The 23,327-nt window shown below is 43.3% G+C and overlaps 1 protein-coding gene across 1 annotated transcript in view; it reads left to right on the top strand.

The window, feature by feature from the left end:
• The window catches only part of LOC103304970 (GTPase IMAP family member 5-like), a 41,393-nt gene extending 18,822 nt beyond the window's left edge, over nucleotides 1–22,571 (top strand). The window contains 3 exon segments of the mRNA XM_054726061.1: nucleotides 395–466; nucleotides 21,845–22,321; nucleotides 22,324–22,571. Of these exon segments, the coding sequence (XP_054582036.1) occupies nucleotides 395–466; nucleotides 21,845–22,321; nucleotides 22,324–22,571 (797 nt within the window).
• Nucleotides 22,572–23,327: the final 756 nt, after the last annotated feature.

Below are 23,327 nucleotides of genomic sequence, written 5' to 3'. Positions count from 1 at the left end.
AACCAGATTCAGAATCTTTCCATTTAACTAGACCATTTTATTCTGACAACAGTGTAACTTCATGGGTGTCCTGCCATCAGCATCACAAGTGGAAAAATTTAAAGTAATTAAGGCTTGGTGCAGCTTACCCACAGGTGATTTATCCATCATAATCCCCCCTTTTAGTTTTTCAAGTTGGGATTTTAGCCACTGATGCTGTTGATCAATAATGGCCTGCCCCTGGGAATTATATGGTATTCCTGTAAAGTGCTGAATTTTCCACTTTTTACAAAATTGCTGGAAATGATAGTTTGTGTAAGCAGGCCCATTATCAGTTTTAATAATTTTTTGAATTCCCAAGACTGCAAAAGCAGCTAGGCAATAATTAATAACCTGTTTTGCTGTTTTCCCGTAGATGCAGTAGCCCATATGACTTTTGAAAAGGTGTCTACAGAGACATGCAATGCCCCCAAAGTGTCCAAAGGAAGTATACTGTGTCACATCCATTTGCCAAATATGGTCCCTTAGCAAACCTCTATGGTTGACTCCTGTGTTAGACCCTTGAGGTAGATGTAATATGCAAGTGGGACATTCTCTGATAATCTGTTTTGCCTACTGTTGAGAGATTGAGAATTGTCTAGATAACATTTTTGCAGGCTGATGTAAAAGCTGATGAGATTCTGAGGCCTGTTTTAATAAAGCAACCAATTGATCAGCATGTGCATTTCCTTTTGCCAATGGGCCAGGTAATAAACTGTGGGCCCTGATGTGAGTGATATAAAAAGGATATTGTCTCTGTTGTACAATCTGCTGAACTTAATAGTAAAAATAAACTTTGGTCACTGAGCCATTTCAAATGAGCAGTTTCAATTCTATTTAATAAACCTGCAGAGTAAGACCAGTCAGAGATAATATTAAGAGGATCTTGAAAATCCGGTAATGCAGACTTAATAGCTTCTAATTCAATATTTTCTACAGAAGTATGGCTAGTTTGGATGACTCAGTCTAAATTCATTGTCTGATAAGCAGCTTTGCCATTTGATGATCCATCAGTAAATACAGTTAATGCTCTAGGAATAGGTTCCTGCCTAGTATTATTTGATATAATAATAGGAGTATAATATAAAAATTGTAATAATTTGTCTTTTAATAGGTGACAACTAAGTTCCCCCTGAAAATCCACTCAGTCCAATTTGCCAATTTAAATCAGTCTGAAATAACATTTCTAATTGCTTCCCAGTGAGGGGAAAGTAAATACATTGGGGTTCTCTAAGCTGTCTGCAGCACTTTCTAAGTTGAAATATCAACTGAACCATAAGTTCTATATATGTAACTGCAGTTTTAGAGGATTGATGTCCTAAGTCAGTGGTTGGAAAACTGTGGCTCACGAGCCACATGAGTCTCTTTGTCCCATTGAGATTTTAGTAAAGGACAGCTTAGGAGTACCCTAATTAAGTTAATAACAATGTACCTACTTATATAGTTTAAGTTTAAAAAATTTGACTCTCAAAAGAAATTTCAATCATTGTGCTGTTGATATTTGGCTCTGTTGACTAATGAGTTTTCTGACCACTGTCCTAGGTGGACCCATTCAATAATAGCAAGAGAGTTTTTATTTTAGAAGATGACTCCAGTGGGACTATTTGCAGTAGGATTAATTTGTCCCAATAAAGGCAATTCAGGCAGTACTCATGCCACTTGGACTAAGGAGATGGCCTGCTCAATTCTTTATAACTCCTTTCTAGCTTCATCTGTCAATACTCAGGGTGAGGAAAGATTAGAGTCACCTCTAAGATAATTAAATAAATTTGTCATTTCTCCTGTAGAGATTTTTAGATAAGGTCTTAACCAATTAATATCCCCTAATTATTTTTGAAAGTCATTTAATGTTTTAAGGCAATCTTTTTGTATTTCTACTTTTTGAGGCCTAACATATTGGTTTTCAATTATGGTACCTAGATATTTGAAAGGCATTTATTTCTGTACTTTTTCTGGAGCAATTTTTAAGCCCCATTTAGGAAGTTGTTTTTCTAATTGAGAAAACATTGGTAAACTCTGTTCTTCCTGTGGACTCACTAGGAGCAAGTCATCCATGTAATGGACAATATAACACTGGGAATATTTGTCCCTTAAAGGCTGAATAGCTTGAGCTACATATTGGCCATTCCTTGAGGCAAATCTTTCCATTGATATCCTTTCATAGGCTCTATATTATTAATAGATGGCAATGAAAAGGCTAATCTTTGTTTATCTTGTGGTGCCAAGGGAATGGTGAAGAAACAATCCTTAAGATATACTACTATAAGATACCAATCTAGAGGGATTTGTGAAGACACTGGGAGTCCAGGCTGTAAAGCTCCCATGGTTTGCATAGTAGCGTTAGTGGATCTAAGATCACATAACAATCGCCATTTTCCTATTGCCTTCTTAGGGATTGTAAATATAGGAGTATTCCAAGGACTATTGGAAGGTTCTATAATGACCAGCCTCTACTTGTTCCTGTATTAATTCATGAATATGACTTAATTTCTCCTTGGTTAATGGCCACTGATCCACCCATATAGGTCTATCATCTTTCTATTGTATAGGCTCAGCATGGGTGTGAGGAGATTGAGGAGTGACCACTCCTAAAAAGGTTGATATTCTAATCCTTGTTTTCCTGTGAACTGTTGTCCCTTGCTGGTAATAATACAAGCTTGTGAACCTTCTAAAACATCTCAGCCCCATAAGTTGACTGCAATTCCAGAGACTATATAGAACTAAAACCATCCTGTTTGTCCTTCCTCATCTTGCCACTTTAACACTACAGCACTGCCTTGCGTGTTATCAGGAATTCCAACACCCATGATAGAGCCTATATCTTCTACCATGGACAATTTGGAGGACAGAATTCTTGACTGATAATACTAACATCTGCTCCAGTGTCTACTAAACCTTTAAACAGTTTTCCCTCTATTCTTAGATTAATCATAGAATACGTATTGCTAATTTCCTGTATCCAATATATATCTGAGCTTCCAAATCCTTGTGTCCCTCTCTTCTTATTTATAACTTCACCTTTCTGGATATAAGGTAAAAGCAGGAGCTGAGCAATACTTTGTCTTGGAATAATTTGCATAATGTGCTTGCATTCTAAAATTACTTTGATTTCTTCCTTATAGTCTGAATCTATGACTCCAGGAAAAACAGTTAGTCCTTTTAGCATATTTTCACTCCTTCCTAGGACTAAACAAACCTGACATTCCTGGTGTCACAGGTCCCCAAATTCCTGTAGGAACAAGTTGTCTAGCCATATCTGGGATCAGGGTGATTGTTATTGTGCTACTAAGATCAAAGCCAGCATTTCTTTCTGGAGTGACTTGAAGGAGGGAATCTACTGTGTTCTTGGCAGGGTGGAACTTGCCCTTATTTAATAATGGGGCTGGGGAAAGCCCTTCCGGCGGTTTCCCTGCGGCTGGCCATTTCCATTGATTTAATGGCTGGCCATTTCTATGAAATTTAGATCTACATTGGCTGGACCAATGATTCCCCTTCTGACATCTGGGACATAGACCTGCATTACCTGAGTTGGGAGGCGGAATGCTCACGCCTTCTCCCTGAGCTTCATCTTGTGTCCTGTTTTGGTTGTTTACATTCCTTTTCAAAATGTCCTTGCTGTCCACAGTTGAAACATGATTTGTTTCTTGTTGTAATTATGGCAGCTAATAAGCTTGCCTGAAAAATGCCTTACCACACATTCTGACATGCTCAAATCATTTCCATAATGGTACTATTTTTTCTTAGAGACGTTAGACATTTCTTATAATCAGCATTGGCATTTTCTTTTTTTTAAAATTTCTTTATTGATTAAGATGTCACATATTTGTCCTCATACCCCCATTCTCATCCCACACCCCTCCCCATGGATGCCCCCACCCCCCTGTTGTCCTTAACCATTGGTTAGGCTCATATGCATGCACACAAGTCCTTTGGTTGATCTCTCCTCCCTACCCCCACCTTCCCCTACCCTCCCTCTGAGACCCAACAGTCCGATCGATGCCTCCTTGTTTCTGGGTCTGTTCTTGTTCATCAGTCTATGTTGTTCATCATTTCCCCTAGATGAGTGACATCATGTGTTATTAGAAATACACTTATAAGAACCGAATGTGAGACGAGCAATAATAGTTATGCTGACAGGCAAATGAATCAGTCTGTGGTGAGTTTCTTTCTGGACCAACAGTTCTTTTGAGACCCAATTTCAATGTCCACCAGTTCCTTATGTGTACATGTCAGCACTGACTTTTCAGTTCTGGATGGTGGACAAATGGTGGTAATGCAGATCCGACTCCCTCTGGTTTGGTCTCGCCCAGACCCAGGGGCACGGCTTCACCCAGACTCAGGGGCACGCAGCCTCACCCGGACCCAGGGAGCCACAGCCTCACCCGGACCCCGGATCCAGCTTCACCCAGACCCAGGGGCGCGTGGCCTCACCTGGACCCAGGGGCGCGCAGCCTCACTCGGACCCGGGGGCATGCGGCCTCACCCGGACCCGGACTCCAGCCTCACCCTGACCCAGGGGCGTGCGGCCTCCCCCGGACCCAGGATCCAGCTTCACCCGGACCCAGGGACACGGCCTCACCCAGACCCGGGACCCAGCCTCACCTGGACCCAGGGGAGCACGGCCTCACCTGGACCCAGGATCCAGCTTCACCCAGATCGAGGGGCGTGTGGCCTCGCCCGGACCCAGGGGCACGTGGCCTCACCCGGACCCGGGATCCAACTTCACCCATATCCAGGGGTACGTGGCCTCATCCGGACCCGGGACCCAGCCTCATCTGTACCCAGGAGCGCATGGCCTCACCCGGACCCGGGATCCAGCTACACCCGGACCCAGGGGTGCGTGGCCTCACCTGGACCCAGGAGTGCGCAGCCTCACCCGGACCCAGGGGCATGCGGCCTCACCCGGACCCAGACTCCAACCTCGCCCTGAACCAGGGGCGTGCGGCCTCCCCCGGACCCAGGGGTGCGACCTCACTCGGGCCCGGGACCCAGCCTCACCCATATCCAGGGGAGCGTGTCCTCTCCCGGACCCAGGGGCACATGGCCTCTACTGGACCAAGGGGCACGCGGCCTCACCCGGGCCCAGGACCCACCCTCACCCGGACCCACCCTCACCCGGACCCAGGGGTGCGTGGCCTCTCCTGGACCCAGGGGCGCAACCTCACCTGGGCCAGGGACCCAGCCTCACCCAGACCCAGGGGCACGCAGCCTCACCCAGACCCAGGGGCGTGAGGCCTCACCCAGACCCAGGGGCGTGTGGCCTCACCCAGGCCCAGGGGCGCGCAGCCTCGCCCAGATCCGGGACCCAGCCTCACCCGGACCCAGGGCCGTGCGGCCTCGCCCGGACCCAGGACCCAGCGGGGCTTCCTCTTTTTGATCCCAATTCCTGTCGGTCAATTCCCTCTCAGCAATTCCTTTGGCCATTTTCTCAAAGCTCTGGGGCGGCTACCACAGAATTCGTTGTGCGGCGGGCTTGGCGAAGCTCCGGTGGGCCCAGTGCGCAGCGGCGGGCTGGTCCGAGGTCGTTGCGGCGGCACTCGGGTCTGCAGCAGCGACCCGTCGCCAGGCAAGCGCACCTGGATCCGGGACCCAGCGGGGCCTCGTCTTCCCGATCCCAACTCTCATCAGTCAATTCCCTCTCAGCAATTCCTTTGGCCATTTTCTCAAAGCTCCAGGGCGGCTGTCACGGAACTCGCTGGGCAGCGGGCTCGGCGAAGCTCCCGTGTGCCTGGTGCGTGGTGGCGGGCTGGTCCGGGGTTGCTGCGTCGGCGATCGGGTCTGCAGTGGTGGTCAGTCGCTGAGCGTGCGCACCTGGCCGCTTCCGGGGTGCTGAGATTCTCGAAGGACTCGGAGGTCAGCAAGCGTGGAGTCTCCCACCCCATGTCTCCCAGGGGCTCGTCTGTCCGTGCTCGGCAGCGAGTAGAGCCATCCCCTCAGCCGGAGACCACCAGGGGAACTGCACCAAGCATTTTCTAGGCCGCCATTGTGTCGCCAGAGCTGTAGTTCTTAAAGTGTGATCTTTGGCTCACCGGCATCAGCATCATCCCGCGTCCCCATCTCTTTTATTCTAGTTGTAGAGCATCTGCTCAGCCAGCCCTCCAGTGGTTCTGGATGGTGTCTGCTCAGTTTTCCCGTTGTAGTTTCAAAATTGTTGTGGTAGGCAACAATCAGGCATCCACCCTATGTCTCCATCTTGGTCCTCCTTTGTGTAGTTAAGTCTTGATTGTTGTTGGTGTCACTGGGAGGAATTGTCCTCCAGGCCAATTAGCTGTGAGGACCCGCTGTATCTATAAAGGAAGAGTTGCTGTGCAGGAGACACGTTTATGGGCCGTGTCTTGGTGCAGCAATGCTTTGGCGCTCACTGAGTCTGCCTCTTGAATGTGTCCCTTCTGCGCGTGGTTGAAATCTGGTGTTGTCTCACACCGACCACTAGATGCCCTCATTTCTGGGTCTCCAATGGGGTGCAGGTCAGCTACTGTCTGAGGCCACTCAACAGGAGTTACAGCAAAAACTGCAGTTTTCTCCTTTTGCTTGAGTGGTTCTGGAGCAGTCTGACTGTAACTGCAGTTTATTTGGTTAAGCTGCCACAGGGCAGGCCATTTATATGCAAAAGCTGCTGTCTGGAACCTGGGCGGGTTTGTAGAATGTGCGGGGCGGGTCTCAGGGCGGGGCGGGATCTCATGGCGTCACTAGGCTAGGGCGTGGCAAACAGCAATGGCTGCAAGTCTGCCTTTTCTGCCTTTTCTGCCTTTCCGAGTTTCCAAGTCCCTGCGTCCCATACTCCAGCACAGTAAACACTGATTGCTGGGCGTACCTCTGCAAGAAAGTCACTCTCACTTTTCAACACGATGGCCGAGAGTCCAGCTTCTCCCCATAGGTGTCTGGGTCTCCTGCGCGTCCCCAGAAACTTGATTTCAGAGTGATGGGGAGCTTATCTCCCTTAGGGTTGGAAAAAAAGCCGCGTGTCCCTTCACCCTCCACCAGCCCGATTCACACAACCTCCGTACCTCAGCCCTTCCACGTTTGTTCTTTCTTTTTCCTTCTTAGTTGTAAATCTACCATTCAGCCAGCTCTCCTGTGGTTCTAGGTGGTAGACGCTTTGTCCTCTAGTTGTATTTTTCAAATTGTTTTGCGGGGCGCAGTTTATTTGTTTAACTTTGCCGCCATCTTGGTTGAGCATTGGCATTTTCATGAGCTAATTGCTGAGTCAAAATGTCTCCTGCTGTCTCCTGTTGAATCTTCCGTCTCACTGCTTGAGTGAGGTGAGCTACAAAATGAGAGAATGATTCAGTGGGCCCCTGCATGCACTTACTAAAGGCTCCTTCATGTTCCCCTTTTGCTGGTAAAGTCCACCAGGCTTTTCTTTCACAAAGTCTAATTTGCTCATATGCCTGTTGGACTTAGAGGAGCTGATTTTGGACATCACTAAATTGTCCCTGTCTTGCAAGCTTCTCAAAAGTTATTTGAACATTTTGTGTGAGATTTGAAGAAGCTCATTCTTGACATTTCTCTAAAATTTCCCTTTCCATAGAAAATAATCTCCTCCATCCAGAGTTCATGGGACAGATAAGGATCTAGGAATGCATCAGAAATGTTAGTTATAATTTCTCCAGTAAATGGAGCATTCACATCATTCTATATTACACTATCACACAAGACCTTTATCATTTTAAAGTCAAATCTTTCATGGTGGCTTATTATTTGATTTGGGAATTCTGGATTAGCTACCTGTATAACAGGAAAAGAAAGTCTGTCCTCCACCATCATGTCCTTTAATCCTTTTTGGATAGCTCTTTGCCTAGGTGATTCTATTAGTGGTGATTCAAATGTTTCAGAATCAGGACATGAAGGCCACTCCTCCAATTTATCTTTCTGCTTCTCTTTAGGAGTGGAGTGTGCAAAGGGAGGAGGTCTTTCTTCTCTGAAAGGCTCTAGGAAATGCAATACCTTTTCCCACAAGTAGAAACAATATGGAGATAAGTTTTCCCCCTGCTGCTGAGCTTCTTTCAAGTTCTGATCTATTCTTCCCCAACATTCAATATCCAAAGCACCCTCATCAGAAAACCATGGATTATATCCTATAATAATCTGTATAAACTGTAAAAAATATCTTCTGACACTGCAACTCCCTTATCCTTTAGCAAGCAAGCCAAAAGTCTACAAAAAAAGTCTCTTTCCTTTTGATGAATTCTTCCCCATTATGATCTTGCTGAAACTAAATAAATTACTCAAGCACTTAGGATCCAAAGGCTTCCACACCTAACAAGAGTTTTGCACTCAGTTTAATCTTCTACCACTGGTCAGGTGATTTTTTTTTCTGCTCTGGCAAATACTTTTTCTCCAAGTCCCCAGGTCAAGGCGCAAAATGAAAGCCACGGCCAACATAGCCTTGGGTTCAAAGGTTGGAGAAAAGGCTGATGTGCAAATTAATACACAAGACAAGAGATATAAATTTGGAAATTATGGGGGAAGCCAAGGAAACCTTAGCTGTAGTAGCCAAATTCCACTGAGTCTCTGCTCCCATCTGCTTTCATTTACTAGAATACACAATTGCCTTTTAGGAATACAAACAAACAAATCAATGGTCATGTTTAGTAAACAGTAAGATGATCAGGCTGGTGGAGTTTGCTTTAGGCCATTGAGTCAGCAGTAGGTAATAAAATGCAAATATTCACCATGTGAATATTAAAGAGCCCAATTCAGCCTTCTGACCAGACTTCTCACATTTATATTAATTACTGTTGATCTTGGTTCTCAGCACCTTTCATGGTATATCTTGTTTAATTCTTTTCCTTTAACCTGTCTGTGTCCCTATATTTAAAGTGGGATTTCCTTTAGACAGCATTCATTTGGGTCTTGATTTTTAAAAATCAATATAACTGTCTAATTAGAGCATGAAGATAATTTACATCTAATATGATTACTGATAAGTGTTTAAATTCATCCTCTTTCTATTTGTTTCTGTTTATCCCATCTACCTTTTTTTTTTTTTTTTGCCTTTTCTGCTTTTATTGTGAATTTTTAAAATTCTTTTCTATTTCAACTGTGGTTTTATTAGTTATATCTCATTTGATCTTCTTATTGGTTGCTCAACAGTTTCCAATGTGCACCTTTAACTTATCATATTCTAATTTAAGTGAATATTATATCATATCACATATGCTGTAAGGTGTCTTTCCACCTTTGACACTACTGTTATACATTTTACATTTATAGAAAATATAAACTCAACATTGTATTATTATTTTGCTTTCAAAAGTCAATTGGCTTTTGCAGAAATCTTTAATTGATAAAAAGAAAAATATTCTCTGTTCATCCACCCATTCAAAATTTTAGGTGGCTCAATCCTTTCTGGAGGTGCCAGTTGTCACCCATTTTCATTTTCGGCACACCTGACCCATGTGTGGATCATTCCTGAGCAACCTATTGTTCAGTGACCAGAAATGGTATACATATAAACAAGTCTAAGCAAATTTTAAAATATTGAAAAAAAACTAAGTCTCTTTTCTGACTACAATAGTATAAATGAAGGGTATAATGATAAATACAACATTAAGAAAGAAGAAAGATCTCAAATAAATAACTTAACTTTACATCGAGGAATCAGAAAAAGTGAGGCAAACTAACCGAAAGTCAGCAGAGGAAGGAAACAGAGATCAGAAAAATAATAGAAAATATAAAGAAAACAACAATGCTAGGAGCTGTATTTTGAAAAGAGAAACAAAATGTACAAACATTTAATTAGACTAATTTTTTCAAATAAAGAAGGCTCAAATAAATAAAATCATAAATTAAAATGGAGACATTACTACTGATGTCACAAAAATACAAAGGATCATAAGAGACTACTATGAACAGTCATATGCCAAGAAATTGATAAAATTCCTAGAAGCATAAAACTTACCAAGACTGAGTCATAAATAAACAAAAAAAAATATGAACAGGCAAATAATGAGTAAGGAGATTGAAGCAGAAATAAAAAATCTCCCAACAACAATAAAAGCCCACACTAAACAGTTTCACAAGTGAACTGTAGCAAACATTTGAAGAACAATAATTACCCATCCTTCACAGAGGAAGGAAAACTTCCAAACTAATATTATGAGACCAGAATAACTCTGATATCAAACCCAGACAAGGGCACTACAAGAGAAATAAAACTACAGGCCAATCTCCCTGATAAATATAAATTAAAAAACCCTCCACAAAAAAATAGCAAACTGAACTCAATGGCACATTAAAAGGATCATAGGCTACCATCAAGTGGTATTTTAATAAGGGTGAACTTCCTGTTTAATAAGAGTAAACCTGTACGGTGTTATGGTGGATGCCATTGTTAGGATAATAATCTTAAGGTCTGGGCAGTTCTTACTAAATGTATCATGCTAAGTGTTTAAATGTAGCACAGTATATGTAGGCATAGCAAGATGAGCTTGACGGGAACCCAACCCAACCACACAATTGTAGCCAACTGCAAAGAAGAAATCAATGTTTAATTAACCAGATAGTGTATAAACACACTCCCTTTGGAGTGTGAGAGCTTTGTCCGTGAATCCCCCATCTCCTTTACTTGCTGCAGAAACTAAAACTACCTTGCGACAACCACGTCTTGTGCTTAAATAGAACCTCCAAAGCATGAAAGCCTTGAGTAATTCCATGAAACTTTAGAGACAAAGTGTCTAAGGCCAAGACAGATTCGGAGATATAGGATCTAAGAGTTGCTGGTGAGTTAACAATAGCTAGTACAGATGTTAACCAAATAATGGTTTCCTGCTGTGAATAACAAACACTCCTCTACTTGCAACAAATGAAGAAAATGCTATAGTGCAATGACTAAAATGATCCCATTTTTGATGAGTTTGGCCTCGTAGCCAAACTCTTTTCAAGGTAACAATTTGCTTGTTGCTTCTTGCTGTGTGATCCTAAATTTAAGACAAAGGTTGGTGTGAAGTGTTAAAAAATACAAACTTATTTCCAAAACAGTGACCTCTAATCTATAATAATAAAAACATAATATGCTAATTAGATGGCCTCTAATCTATAATAATAAAAACATAATACGCTAATTAGACCAGACAGCCAAACAACCTTCTAGACCATTAATCCAGACATCGTTCTGGATGAAGCCACATGGTGGGGGCCAAGGCAGAGGTGGTTAGGGGTTATCAGGCAGGCAGGCAGAGGGGTCAGGGGTGATGAGGCAGGCAGGCAGAGTGGTTAGGTGCAATCAGGCAGGCAGGCAGGCAGGCCAGTGTTTACAAGCCAGCGGGCCCAGATTGCAAGAGGTATGTCCGATGTGGGATCGGGCCTAAACCAGCAGTCAGACATTTCCCAAGGGGTCCCGGATTGCAAGAGGGTGCAGGTCATCCATGCACAAATTTCGTCCACTGGTCCTCTAGTTTTACATACTTTTTTTGGTTCCCAGATGGGAGAAGCTCAGTGTAACTATTACACATGCCGCCAGAATGTATGTGAATAATGTGCACAAATTTCTGCATTATGGTGGCTTTTCCCTGCAGATATTTTCAGACAAAGTATTTCCAATGGACTTGGTCACTTATCCAGCAGTTGTTAGTGAAATGCCCAGCGAGGAACCCATATTGGAACGACCTTTTGAACTCTAGCTCTGAGCAACAAACAAGTGTCTGGTTTCAAACTGCACCAGAAGCCACCCAGAGTGTGAAACCACAAAGGCAGAGTATAAGCCAATCTCAAACCCAGTCACCTAGAAAACAAATGACTATGAGGCCAAAAGCTGCAAAACAGGAAGCACACCACAAAACCGCTTTTCTCAGCCAACATGGGAGACTGTGAGATAAAGAAAGAAAATCAAGAATGAAAAAGAAACAGAAAGCAATCAAACAACTGAAAAAACTAGCAGCAGCCAGCAAACAGGTAGGGAAACCAGTTGGAAAAAATTCGAAGGAGACAGTTCATTTCCTGATTTGAATTGAGTTTTTTAAACAGTCAAAGAAAACATATGGATACCAGAAATAAGCACAAATATGTCTTCTTTTTAAACCCAATGGCAGTAACATGAACATTTTTCAGTCCACACTTGATGTTTGTCTATCATTTACCCAATATTCTGAATATCTGGGAAATTTAAAAATGTTTGTTAAATTGACTTTTCCTGCCTTTCAATACAAAGTGGGGAGGAGGGGGAGTAAGGTGTTTTGATTTGTTGTTTTTTAAACCAATGCTGGACGATCTAAAAGAGACATGTGATTTTTATCCACTAAGGGACAGGGTCTCAAATACACAAATAATAGCATCTTAAAAATTAGAGGGGGAAAAGACAGTTTTTAGTGAAGAGCCCAGCGAGGAACCCATATCGGAACGACCTTTGGAGCAAAGAGAAGAGTCATCAAAATGAGAGAGGAAGTCTGTGTGCTGATTCTTGTACTCTGCAGCGTCTCCAGTAAGGTTTCTAAAACTAAAAAAGAAAGAAATGGGTGAGTATGAATAGTTCTGCGGTGTTTGTTATTTTAAGAAACAGTAAAAATGGCGCCTTTGGGGCTTTCAGAGTCACAGGCTAAAGTAGAAACAGTGCACACTGTCACAGGAATGAGGAGGCAGGAGAGGCTGAGGGAAAGGAAGGGGGACTCTTAGAAACAGATGGGAGGACTGTGGAGTCTTCCATGCTGTGTAATGATAGTTTGCACCAATTTCACCAAGTCACCAAGGAGTGGGGGACACTCAACTGACATACGACTGACAAAGTATACATTGAGGGCCTTGGACATATCAGATATTGGGATATAATTCAATAAGTAAACTACAGTATAAATCCCAGATATCTATACTTACATATGGTACATACTTCTCACATATGTACTTGTATTGATAAGTTGCTGCATTTAATTTGCTAGCATTTTGGTGAGGATTTTTATGTTTATACTAGAGGCCCTGTGCATGAATTTGTGCACGGGTGGGTTCCCTCTGAGTGGCCTGCAGGGATTGGGCCAGAACCTGCAGTCCCATGCTGCCTGCAGCTCCTACATGCTACTCCTGCTCATCCTGGCCCCACTGTGTCTGCCACGGGCTTGTGCCCAATCAGTCCTGATTGGAAGAGGATCATGCTGCTGCAGTGGCTCTCGACAGCCATGAGCCCTGTGTCTGGCTCCCTCCCAAGGGGAGTGGCCTGCAGGATTGGGCTGAAACCGGCTCTCTGACATCTTCCAAGGGGTCATGGATTGTAAGAGGGTGCATGCCAGGCTGAGGGAGCCCACCGGTGCATGATCAGGCAGGGGAGAGACTGTGGGAGGGCTCCAGGGTGTGTCTTCTTCCATTAGGGCAGCTGAAAATTAGGGCCCATCTCGCTCAGTCCGGATCAGCCAGACTCCAGCAGCAAGCTAACCTACTGGTCGGAGCATCTGCCTCCTGGTGGTCAGTGCACATCATAGTGACTGGTCGACCAGTTGACTGTCTGCCCCTTGGTGGTCAGTGCACATCATAGGGAGCAGTTGAGCAGCCTTTGCATATCACTAGCATTTTACACTTTGATTGGTTGTTTGGTTGTTCTGCCGTTTAGTCTATTTGTATATTACCATATTACCCTTTTATTATATAGGATTCATAAAGGTTATTGGTCCACAGTTTGTTTGTTTTTTCTTACAGTATCTTTGAAGGACATTGACCTCATGGAATGAATGGTGAAGTAATTCCTCTTCTCCTGGTGTTAGAAAGTATCTGCAATGTATTGGTGTTAATTCCTTAAATGTTTAATGAATTCACCAGTGAAGCCATCTGATACTGGGCTTTTCTTTGGTTGTAGGTTTTTATTTTAATTTAACCTCTTTAGATTTATTTTCTCTTGAGTCACTTACAACTTTTGGTTGTAGGTTTTTATTTTAATTTAACCTCTTTAGATTTATTTTCTCTTGAGTCACTTTCAGTCACTTTCTTGAGTCTGAAGGTTAGTATCTTTCTAGGAATCTAATGTACAGCATAAAAATGCAAAAGAAGAAAAGAAAATTTAGTTAGAAGTTAGCTGACAGCTTCCTGCTGCCAGAGCAAAAGCCATGCCCTTCCCAGGCCCAGCTCAGCAGAGCTCCCAGTGTCTGTCCAAGCAGGACGTGGCTATGGGTCAGTCTTTGCCCCAGAACTCTCTACTGCATAGGCACAGGCTTTGTCAGATCTGGGGATCTCTTTGTCCAACCAGCCACTTCTTCTCTTTCCTTTTCAAATGTAAGATCTGCAGTGAGGTCTGACGCATCCTTTGCCCCATGCAGTGGCTGTGCCTGATAGGCCCAGCTTGGAGAACCAAGTGCTGGACAGTGGGAGCCTGGGATGCTGGTCTGGTTGCACAATTGGATGGCAGTGGGTAGACTGGGGAAGCCACGCTGCTAAGCGCCTTGGTTCTGTTCTGCCTGCTACTTGCCAGGCTCCTACTCAGGCTAGGACTCACAGTGCAGGTCTAAACCTGGCCAGAAAGGAACCTGGAGCTGAGCAGAAACCAACACTTCCTGCCATAGGAATCCTGTGGCTTCAGACAGTTTTAATGACACAGAAAACTGAACCCTGTCAACTTAGTAAAGGCCCAAAGTTCACTTTTTCAGGTTTCAAGTCTCCCTTTGGACTAGAAGCACACAGTTTTTAAATTAATTTGTCTAAGTTCAAAATGTTCTAAAGTGTTTCAGTAGTCTCCATGCATCTTTCCTCTCTTGAAAAAGAGAGAAATTGATGGTTGTTTTTAGTAGAAAATGGATTCAATGTAAAGAGCAAACAACCATTTTATTTTGAGCTTTTTTTCTTTTTTTTTTTTTTTTTTTCAAGAAATTTAGACACTGTCTTCTTCCATTAGGGCAGCGAAAAGGAAAGAAAGAAAGGAAATGCCATGGTCTAGGTGGCTTATAAACAACAGAAATGCGTCTTCCACAGTCTGCAGGTTGGAAGTCCAGGATCAGGTTGCTGCATAGTTAGGTTCTGTTGAGGGCTCTCCTGAGGTTGCAGACTGACAACTTCCATTTATGTCCTGCATTCCATTTTCTGGCTTGCATTATGGCTCTTACCAAAACAAAACAAAACAAAACACCAAAACAAAAAGCTCTTGTTTGCTCTTGGAGAAGCCAGGGAGTGGCTAGTGCTTTGGCAGAAGCTGCAGACCACGGAGCTGAGACTGGTGGCTGTACCATTGGGTTTGACAGGGGATGGGCCAGCCCATGAAAGTTCTTCAAGGCCACACCATTGGAAAACCTGATGACATCCTCAGGTTGTGTAAGAACCAACCAACCAACCAACCAACCAACCAACCAACCAACCAACATACCAACCAACCAACCAACCAACCAACCAACATACCAACCAACATACAAACCAACCAACATACCATCCAACCAACCAAACAAACAAACAAGTGAATAAATAACGCTTTCCTTATTTCTATTCTGAATGTGGGAGAAGAGTTTAAAGAAAGGCATTTCCTTATCTTAGCCATGCATAGGACCCACCTTTACACTGCACTTTGATGCCACAAGTGGTTAAGGGCCCAGAAAGGCCCAAGATGGGCTACCCGGTTGCGTGGGCTGCAATAGGGGACCAGCTTGCTGCTGGAGTCTGGCTTCAGCAGTGAGGGCCTCTGTGAAGCATGGCTGCTAAAAAAGTCCACTGTTAATTCCTGCTTTCTGCATCCTCAGCAGCTATGCTGAGTCCACTCAGGAGCTTCAAGCCTGGGAGGGATTCCATTGATGACCTGAGGGGCACAGGGGGGCTAGCATTGGGGGAATAGATAGTTTTTAATATTGTATGATGAAAATAGCCTCATGAACTATGAGGGATAATTATCATTAACTTCCTTTGATTTAAAGATGAAAATAATCTACTGAGAGTTAAGAAATTTCCTAAGGACAAACTATGACAAAAATAAGAATTAGAACTTATTTTCCTTACTGGCCCTTCTGGGCATTTTCACCAGTCAAACAGATATTTATATAAAGCACTTCTTTACTCACCTGTTTATCCATTTTTTCCATTTTTTTTATTGATTAAGGTGTTACATATGTGTCCATATCTCCCCATTGCTCCCCCACCCCACTCCCATACATGCCCGCCCCCCAGTGTCTTGCGTCGGTTGGTTATGCTTATATACATGCATACATGTTCTTCGGTTGATCTCTTACCTCCCCCGCCTCTTCCCAGCCGTCCTGCTGTAATTTGACAGTCTGTTCGATGCTTCTCTGCCTCTGTATCTATCTTTTTGTTTATCAAGTTATAATGTTCTTTATTGTCCATACTAGAGGCCCAGTGCATGAAATTAGTGCACTGCAGGGGGGGTGTCCCTCAGCCCAACCTGCACCCTGTCCATTCTGGGACTTCTCGGGAGATGTCTGACTGCCTGTTTAGGCCCGATCCCTGTCATTTCTGCCCTCCCCTGCATATTCCCTCTTTATTAGATAGGTTTTTTTCTTTAACATATTGGACAGTGTACCTGCTGTGGTCTTGACAAACCAGCACTGGGAGGAAATGGGAGGTGGCCTGGCAGCTGGCAGGCTCTGACAGGAAGCAGACAGGGGCACAGCACACAGCCCTATCCCTCTGGTCTCTAGATACTCCACTCCAAGGACCTGTCCCCATTGTGTGGGCTTGGGTGGGGGAGGGGGGCATTCAGCAATCCCCTTTCTTCTTCCTTCTCAGCAGTCTCTCCCTAAAACATTCGGCCCCCAGGGAGCTCCTGTGTAACTGTAAAGGCCTGATTTCCTATGCATCTGCCCCACGCAACTTCCTGAGAACTGGGAGCACATTAGCGAGGCCACAGAACACAGCTCCCACAGCTCCAAGCCAGGTAAGGGGATACTGGGGAGGATCCCAGCGCCTTGGAAGTGCGAGAGCCCATGGCCTAGAGACAGCCACTCATTGCTGGTGTGATTTCAACTTCTAGTTACTCAACCTCAGGTCTTACCCATCAGTGAAAGGGGATGATGATGGTGGTGCTAGGAGCAACAGTGGTTGACAGTGGGAGAATAGATGTGGGAAACATTCACCCTGTGCCCACACCCCAGTACATTCCAAAGTGTTTCTGGCTTTCTAGCTAATTGACGACTGCTTAGCCCATTGGATCTTCATGGGGATTCACAGGGTTTCATGAAGCTGAATGAATATTCTTATCCCATTACACAGATGGGAAAATTGAACCTACCCAGGTTCCCCATTAAATAGGGACAGTCTTCTCAACTTACCATCTTAACTTCTTAAGTGATACCTCCACTGAGCCATGTGTTCCCCAAGTCCTAGACCCCTAAGTACACATTATTTTAGGACTTCGTCCTTTTGCAAACCATGCAATTTCCCCCCACATAGCCCATACCTTTCCTCTGACAAGAGGTAGGACTCAGCTGTATGACAAACAGAGTCATCTTCAGGGCACCTGGACAATCCTTTTGTCTGCTGAACTTTCTGTAAGAGATGTATCCAGAAATTCCAAGAACTAAACTATAAAACAAGGGCCTCTAAAAACAGGAAATATGGGGACTGTGGCAGATGAATGAAGGAGACACTTATGAACAATGCTAATAAGAAATAGTTTGATTTTCCTAAAACAGCATGAGCGAGCCTGCTTTCTCATGGTTTCGTACAGAAAATCAGGCTCATGTAATTTTAAAACCAAAAGTTTCACTATGTTCATTTCCTTCAACTCCCTGCCTATTGTCCCGCCAACGCTGTTATAACCTCTGTTTGCACATTGCCTACTGCCCTCTGATTTTGAAGAAGATGAGTAGAATTTTCCTTTTAGACGAGGAAAATGTCTCCATCCTCTGTCCTCCCTCTTTGGTCTGATCCAAGATTGACACACACCACATTCCTGCAGATCTGCCATGTTTCCCCCAGTCTTTTCTTAAGCTTTTCTTAAAGTCCTGTTTTTTTTGTTGTTTGTTTGGTTGATTTTTGTTAATCCCACCCCAGGTATTTTTCCATTGATTTTTAGAGCAAGTGGAAAGGAGGGGGAGAGGCAAAGAGAGAGAAACAGTGGTGGGAGAGAGACATATTGATTGGATCGCTTCCTGTACACGCCCCGCCTGGTACAGGGGATTGAGCCTACAGTGGAGGTAGGTGCCCTTGATCTGAACTGAATCCAGGACCCTTCAGTCCATGGGACAATGCTCTAACCACTGAGACAAACTGATTAGCACTACAGTCAAGTTAATACTTTGTGACTCATTTTAGCATCTTCACTCTCTCAGAACAGGAAACTTTGTTATTTGATAATTTCTGCCTACAAGCCCATTCCCCTGTGGATACATGTCTCCCCTGCCGCCTGACACATTCAGAAGACGGTCCAGGAGAACTACTGCCCTGCATCATGGCTAATGTTACCTGAGTTTGATGGACTTTCTGTGTCAGGCACCCTGGTCCATTGGGTCACACAGATAAACACCAGATGGTGTTAACCTGAAATGATTCAATTTAGAGCAAATCCTGCCCCTGCAATTTTCTCTTTGAATAAGCTATTTTGGAAAAGCATACACCCAATATTTTACAGAACAACTGTCTGTGTTGGTTTCAGGGCAGACTTCGAGCTTTTCAGCCTCAGTTTTTGTGCTGACCATGGAACAACCACATTGTATGTGTGGAGTCCAAGAGGCTGTGTACTTATTTCGAATAATTTTTCCTCCTGTGGAACCAAGTAGAATTCACTGGCAAAAGGAGCTACTTTTCAGTCTTAGCTCCATGGCAATTGTGTGACCTTGGGCAGGTCATTTGTTGCTCAGTTTCCTCACAAAAGGTCATCTAGAGTAGAAAAATATCATAGAATTTGAGCAGGGTTAGCAAGAGCCAGAGTATAAATTCTCAGGGTCAAGGATAGTCTATGGAAGAGGGTGTGAGGCAATGCTCTTCTCTGGGCTTAAGCAAAGGAAGTGAGAAAGGGTCTGAAGAGGAAGAAAGGAAAAAAGAAAAATATGAAAATAGGTGGTTTACCTAAGGAAGGCCAAAAAATCCCACTAAATTAATAGAAAAGTGTGCAAATATTTCTATATAACAGAATAAACCTGAATAGTAAACAAACTATGAAAACCATTTTTAAATTCAATGATAATCAGGAAAATGAACATGTAAATAGACGAAGACATCACTATGTATGTCCTTAAGGTGATAAAAAAAAAATTAATAGTGGAATATCACCAAGTGCAAGTGCAGATTTGGGGACTTCTCACACCTGGCTTGTGTCAGTGAGAATTAGCTTAGTGGTTTTGAGTCATATTGACAATATCTAGTCAGTTGAAAGCCATCCATGTTGCACAGAGATATGCAGTATATGGGGATTCTTTTGCAGGAAGCATATATATTGGAACAGCTTAAAAGTTTGTTAATAAATAATTGGATAAAATTTTACACAAATAATGTCATTTATGTAAAAGTTTAAAATACAAAAACAATATTGGACATTACCTATAGATACATGTGTATGTAGAAGTATAAATACACATGAGATGATACATAAAAACCTCAGAATATTGGTTGCCTCTGAATCACAGTGGGAGGGAAAAGAAGCCTGGGGAGTCAAAAAAACATAAATGAAATTCATATATAATGTGTTAACTTTTTAATCAAACAGAATAGCTGCAGTAAAGATGCATAATACTTACATTTGTTCATTGCAAATTGTATGCTTTTGTTTCAAAAGTTCCTGTATATCTTCACTTAAAAACTTGTTTCATAACTGCATAATATTTAAAACTGAATAAGTAAATATAACCTCATCTTAGGTATGTAACATCTTGTCTTTTCTAACAACAAAATGAGTGACACAATATTATGCCTCATTTGAATGAAACCTTTATGCCAATTGATGCCAGTGGTTGTGCCAGTTTCTGTTTAAATCTACTGGGATACAGAATGGTGATCACTGGGAGACAAGGACCTCAGAGTCAGCCAGGAAAAACATTTGATTAAACACTGAGCAGGAAGTGAGTTTTTCTTGAATTTGTCCTCAGTATTGATTCCTTCTCTTTGCCCATGGCACCCCCTTCTCTCCACCAACTGCTCAGGGGGCTAATCACAAACTTGCTAGAACAGAGAAAGAAATTGCCTTGCTGTAAATGGCATTGGCTTGTTGGAAGTAATGAGAATTTCCAGTGCCCAGCACTCTGTGTGTCACATGGGTATCCAGTGGCCAAGAAGAAACGTATAGGGAAGGTTGGACATGGGACATGATTCTTGCAAGGACTGACAGGAGGGGAAGTACTTTTCCCAGAAAGTTGGCCTACTTTGACTCCAAAACATAAAATAAATAATGTTCCCCTCCTCATTCCATACAGAATGTTTTTTCTTTTTTCATTTCATGCCCTTTCCAATTGGAAAGACATAAGCAACAGATTGGTTTTAAAACATTTCCTGCTTTACTGTAAACTGAGACAGAAGGAAAGGGACCAAGCATAGTGTTCACAGTGCATTGGGTTAGCTTCACCAGGTTCGCTTAAAGTTATGCATAGACTTTTGAGGGCATAATGTGAGTTAGGAAATTAGCAATGGAAATGGCTCCTCGATGAAGAATTATTCTTAGGAGTCTGAACTGGAGGTGACCTCAGGCCTTACCAACTCCATGTGGACACTTACTTTTTATCCTTTTCCTGTTTTTATCCCAGAAGAGGATGGAAGGACTTCCAAAGAGCAGATATGGAGCTAAGGCCAAAGGAAAGAAAGCCTCCAAGTCCTCAAGAGGCATCGTTTCCTCACCTCAAACACAGTGACAGTAACCAGTGACTTTAAACTGAAGAATAAAAAGTCAGTGCTCATTTTTTCTTTAACTTCCCCACCACCTTCACCTCAACCTCCACCCGACCCCTTCAGTGCAATGCTGTCCGTGCACATGATGTGTGGGAAATGTGGAAATAAAACTTCAAGTCAGAAGTTGCAGGGTTTTGAACTGAATTGTGAATAAATTTGTCCACTTTGAGCAGAAAATGGAAATATCTACCAGAAAGGTTTACTAATCATGCATGCTTCAAAACACCCCAGAACACTGCAGGAAAGGAAGAACTAACACAGAGCAGAAGAAATAAAATAATAGATTTTAGGACACTGCAATAAATTTGGAATCCATTTGGGCTCATAGAACTCTAGGACGCCCCGAGTTCTCACCCTTCTTGGTCCCTTGAAGCTTTTAGCTCTTGGCTCAGTGTCGCCCTCTCCAAGACTACTTTTGTTAACTTCCTGTAATTCAATCAGCTAAGTAGATCTTCCCATCACATGTACTACTAATGGTCTTAAATTCCATCCTCTTCAGCCACTCATCCTGAGTCATCTCTCAGATTTTGCCTTTGACATTAACTATGACCTTGTCTCAATTTCAAGCAGAGAACTCCCCACCCAAAGAACAGAGACCCAGGGACCCTCAGCTGGTCCTTGGTTGAAGGTCACAGATGATACTTCCTTTTCTCCCAAGATTTAGGTGAATATGTTGAGCACTTCTACACAAGGGTTCCTGGGAATTTGTGGGTGAAAAGAGATGGTAATATTTTCCCATGTATGACTTCTTATCCTCTGCCTCCTTCTAACTTCACATTTATTAAACATGAAACTGGGCTAGGCACCATCCCTGGAGAAACACAGGGACCACTTTACTTTACTATCTTCCCTGGTCTAGATGAAGGACTTCCTCCTCAGTGTAGCAGCTCTTCCTGTTGGCTATGGGTCCAAAGTAGGCTTCCAATGTAGACTTCCTATGACCTGAGAACCTCCTAAAGTTGTTGGAAACTTTTGTGTGTATTTAGATATGACAGTTTCCTGGGAGGAAGGTCCACAGCTTTAATGAGATACAATGAGGGTCCATGACTGAAAAATTGGAAGCAGTACTAGCTTAATAAGATACAAGATGTTTCTCTTTCAGAAAGTGTAGAAGATAACCAGTTTCCATCCTCTTCCTCACTGAGGCTAATCCTGGTGAGCAAATATGGCTGTGGAAAAAGTGCCACTGGGAATAGCATCCTTTGCCAGCCTGTGTTTGCGTCCAGGCTGGGGGCCCAGACCGTGACCAGAAGCTGCCAGGTGGCCACAGGCACATGGAATGGCAGGAAAATCTTGGTGGTTGAGACGCCCTCCATCTTTGTGGCCAAGATCCAGGACCAAGAAATGTACAAGGATATCGGAGACTGCTACCTGCTCTCAGCCCCAGGGCCCCATGTGATGCTGCTGGTGACGCAGCTGGGACGCTTCACTGCCCAGGACACGGTGGCAGTGAGGAGGGTGAAGGAGGTCTTTGGGGAAGGAGCCATGAGAAATGTGCTGGTCCTCTTTACCCACAAGGAGGACTTATGGGACACGTTCTTGGATGAGTATGTAGTCAACACAGACAACCACAGCCTCAGATCCTGGTCCAGGAGTGTGGGAATAGATACTGTGGCCTCAACAACCGGGCCACCGGGAAGGAGCAGAGGGAGCAGCTGGAGGAGCTGATGGCTGTGGTCGAGAACTTGGAGAGGGATAACCAGGGTAACTTCTACACAAACAACCTCTTCTGCGATGCACAGATGTCCCAGGGAGGCAGGGACAGCACCCCAGAAGAGCACAGGTGCTACCTGGCCAAAGTTCAAGAGTACATTGAAGAGCAAAAGTGAGACATGAAAGATACTGGGAGTCACTGGACATCCCAGGTGGTCCACAGAGTCAAAAATTGTATGTTGTCTAATATAAGTATGCTACTTCAGCTGCTTTTTTAATTTTAATTTTCATGAACTATATTTTCCATCTCTTTACTTTTAGTATTTGTGTGTCCTTCATTCTGTGGGGAGTGTCTTGTATACAGCATATAAAACAGTATTGTTTTCTCATCTATTCAGCTATCCTATGCCCTTTGATTGGAGGAGCATTTAATCCATTTACATTTAAATTGATTATTGATAAGTATATATTTATTGACATTTTAAAAAGTTATACCTATGTTGCTTTTTTTAAATTGTTACTTCTTTTTAGAGAAATTCCTTTTTTTTTGTAAAAACACATACCTTGAAACAAAAAAAATAATACAATTCCACAAAAGTTATTTTTATACCCATATTCTATAACTTTTCTAATAAACTAAAAATACTTAAAAAATTAAAAAAAAAAAAAAACTAAGACACAAACATACATTAGCCTAAGCCAGTGGTCGGCAAACCGCGGCTCGCGAGCCACACGCGGCTCCTCTGTCCCTTGAGTGTGGCTCCCCCACAAGACACCACTGCCCGGGCGAGTCCACTCCGAAGAAGTGGCGCTAGAAGAAGCCCAAGTCCAAAAAACTTAGCTCCCAAAAAGAAACTCCAATCATTGCACTGTTAACATTTGGCTCTGTTGCCCAGGCCAGTGTTCGACAAACTCATTAGTCAACAGAGCCA

Source organism: Eptesicus fuscus, chromosome 14 (genome assembly GCF_027574615.1).
Source record: "Eptesicus fuscus isolate TK198812 chromosome 14, DD_ASM_mEF_20220401, whole genome shotgun sequence".
Classification (NCBI taxonomy): domain Eukaryota; kingdom Metazoa; phylum Chordata; class Mammalia; order Chiroptera; family Vespertilionidae; genus Eptesicus; species Eptesicus fuscus.
Note: the sequence above shows the minus strand (reverse complement) of the source record. Positions and strands in the feature narration are given on the sequence as shown.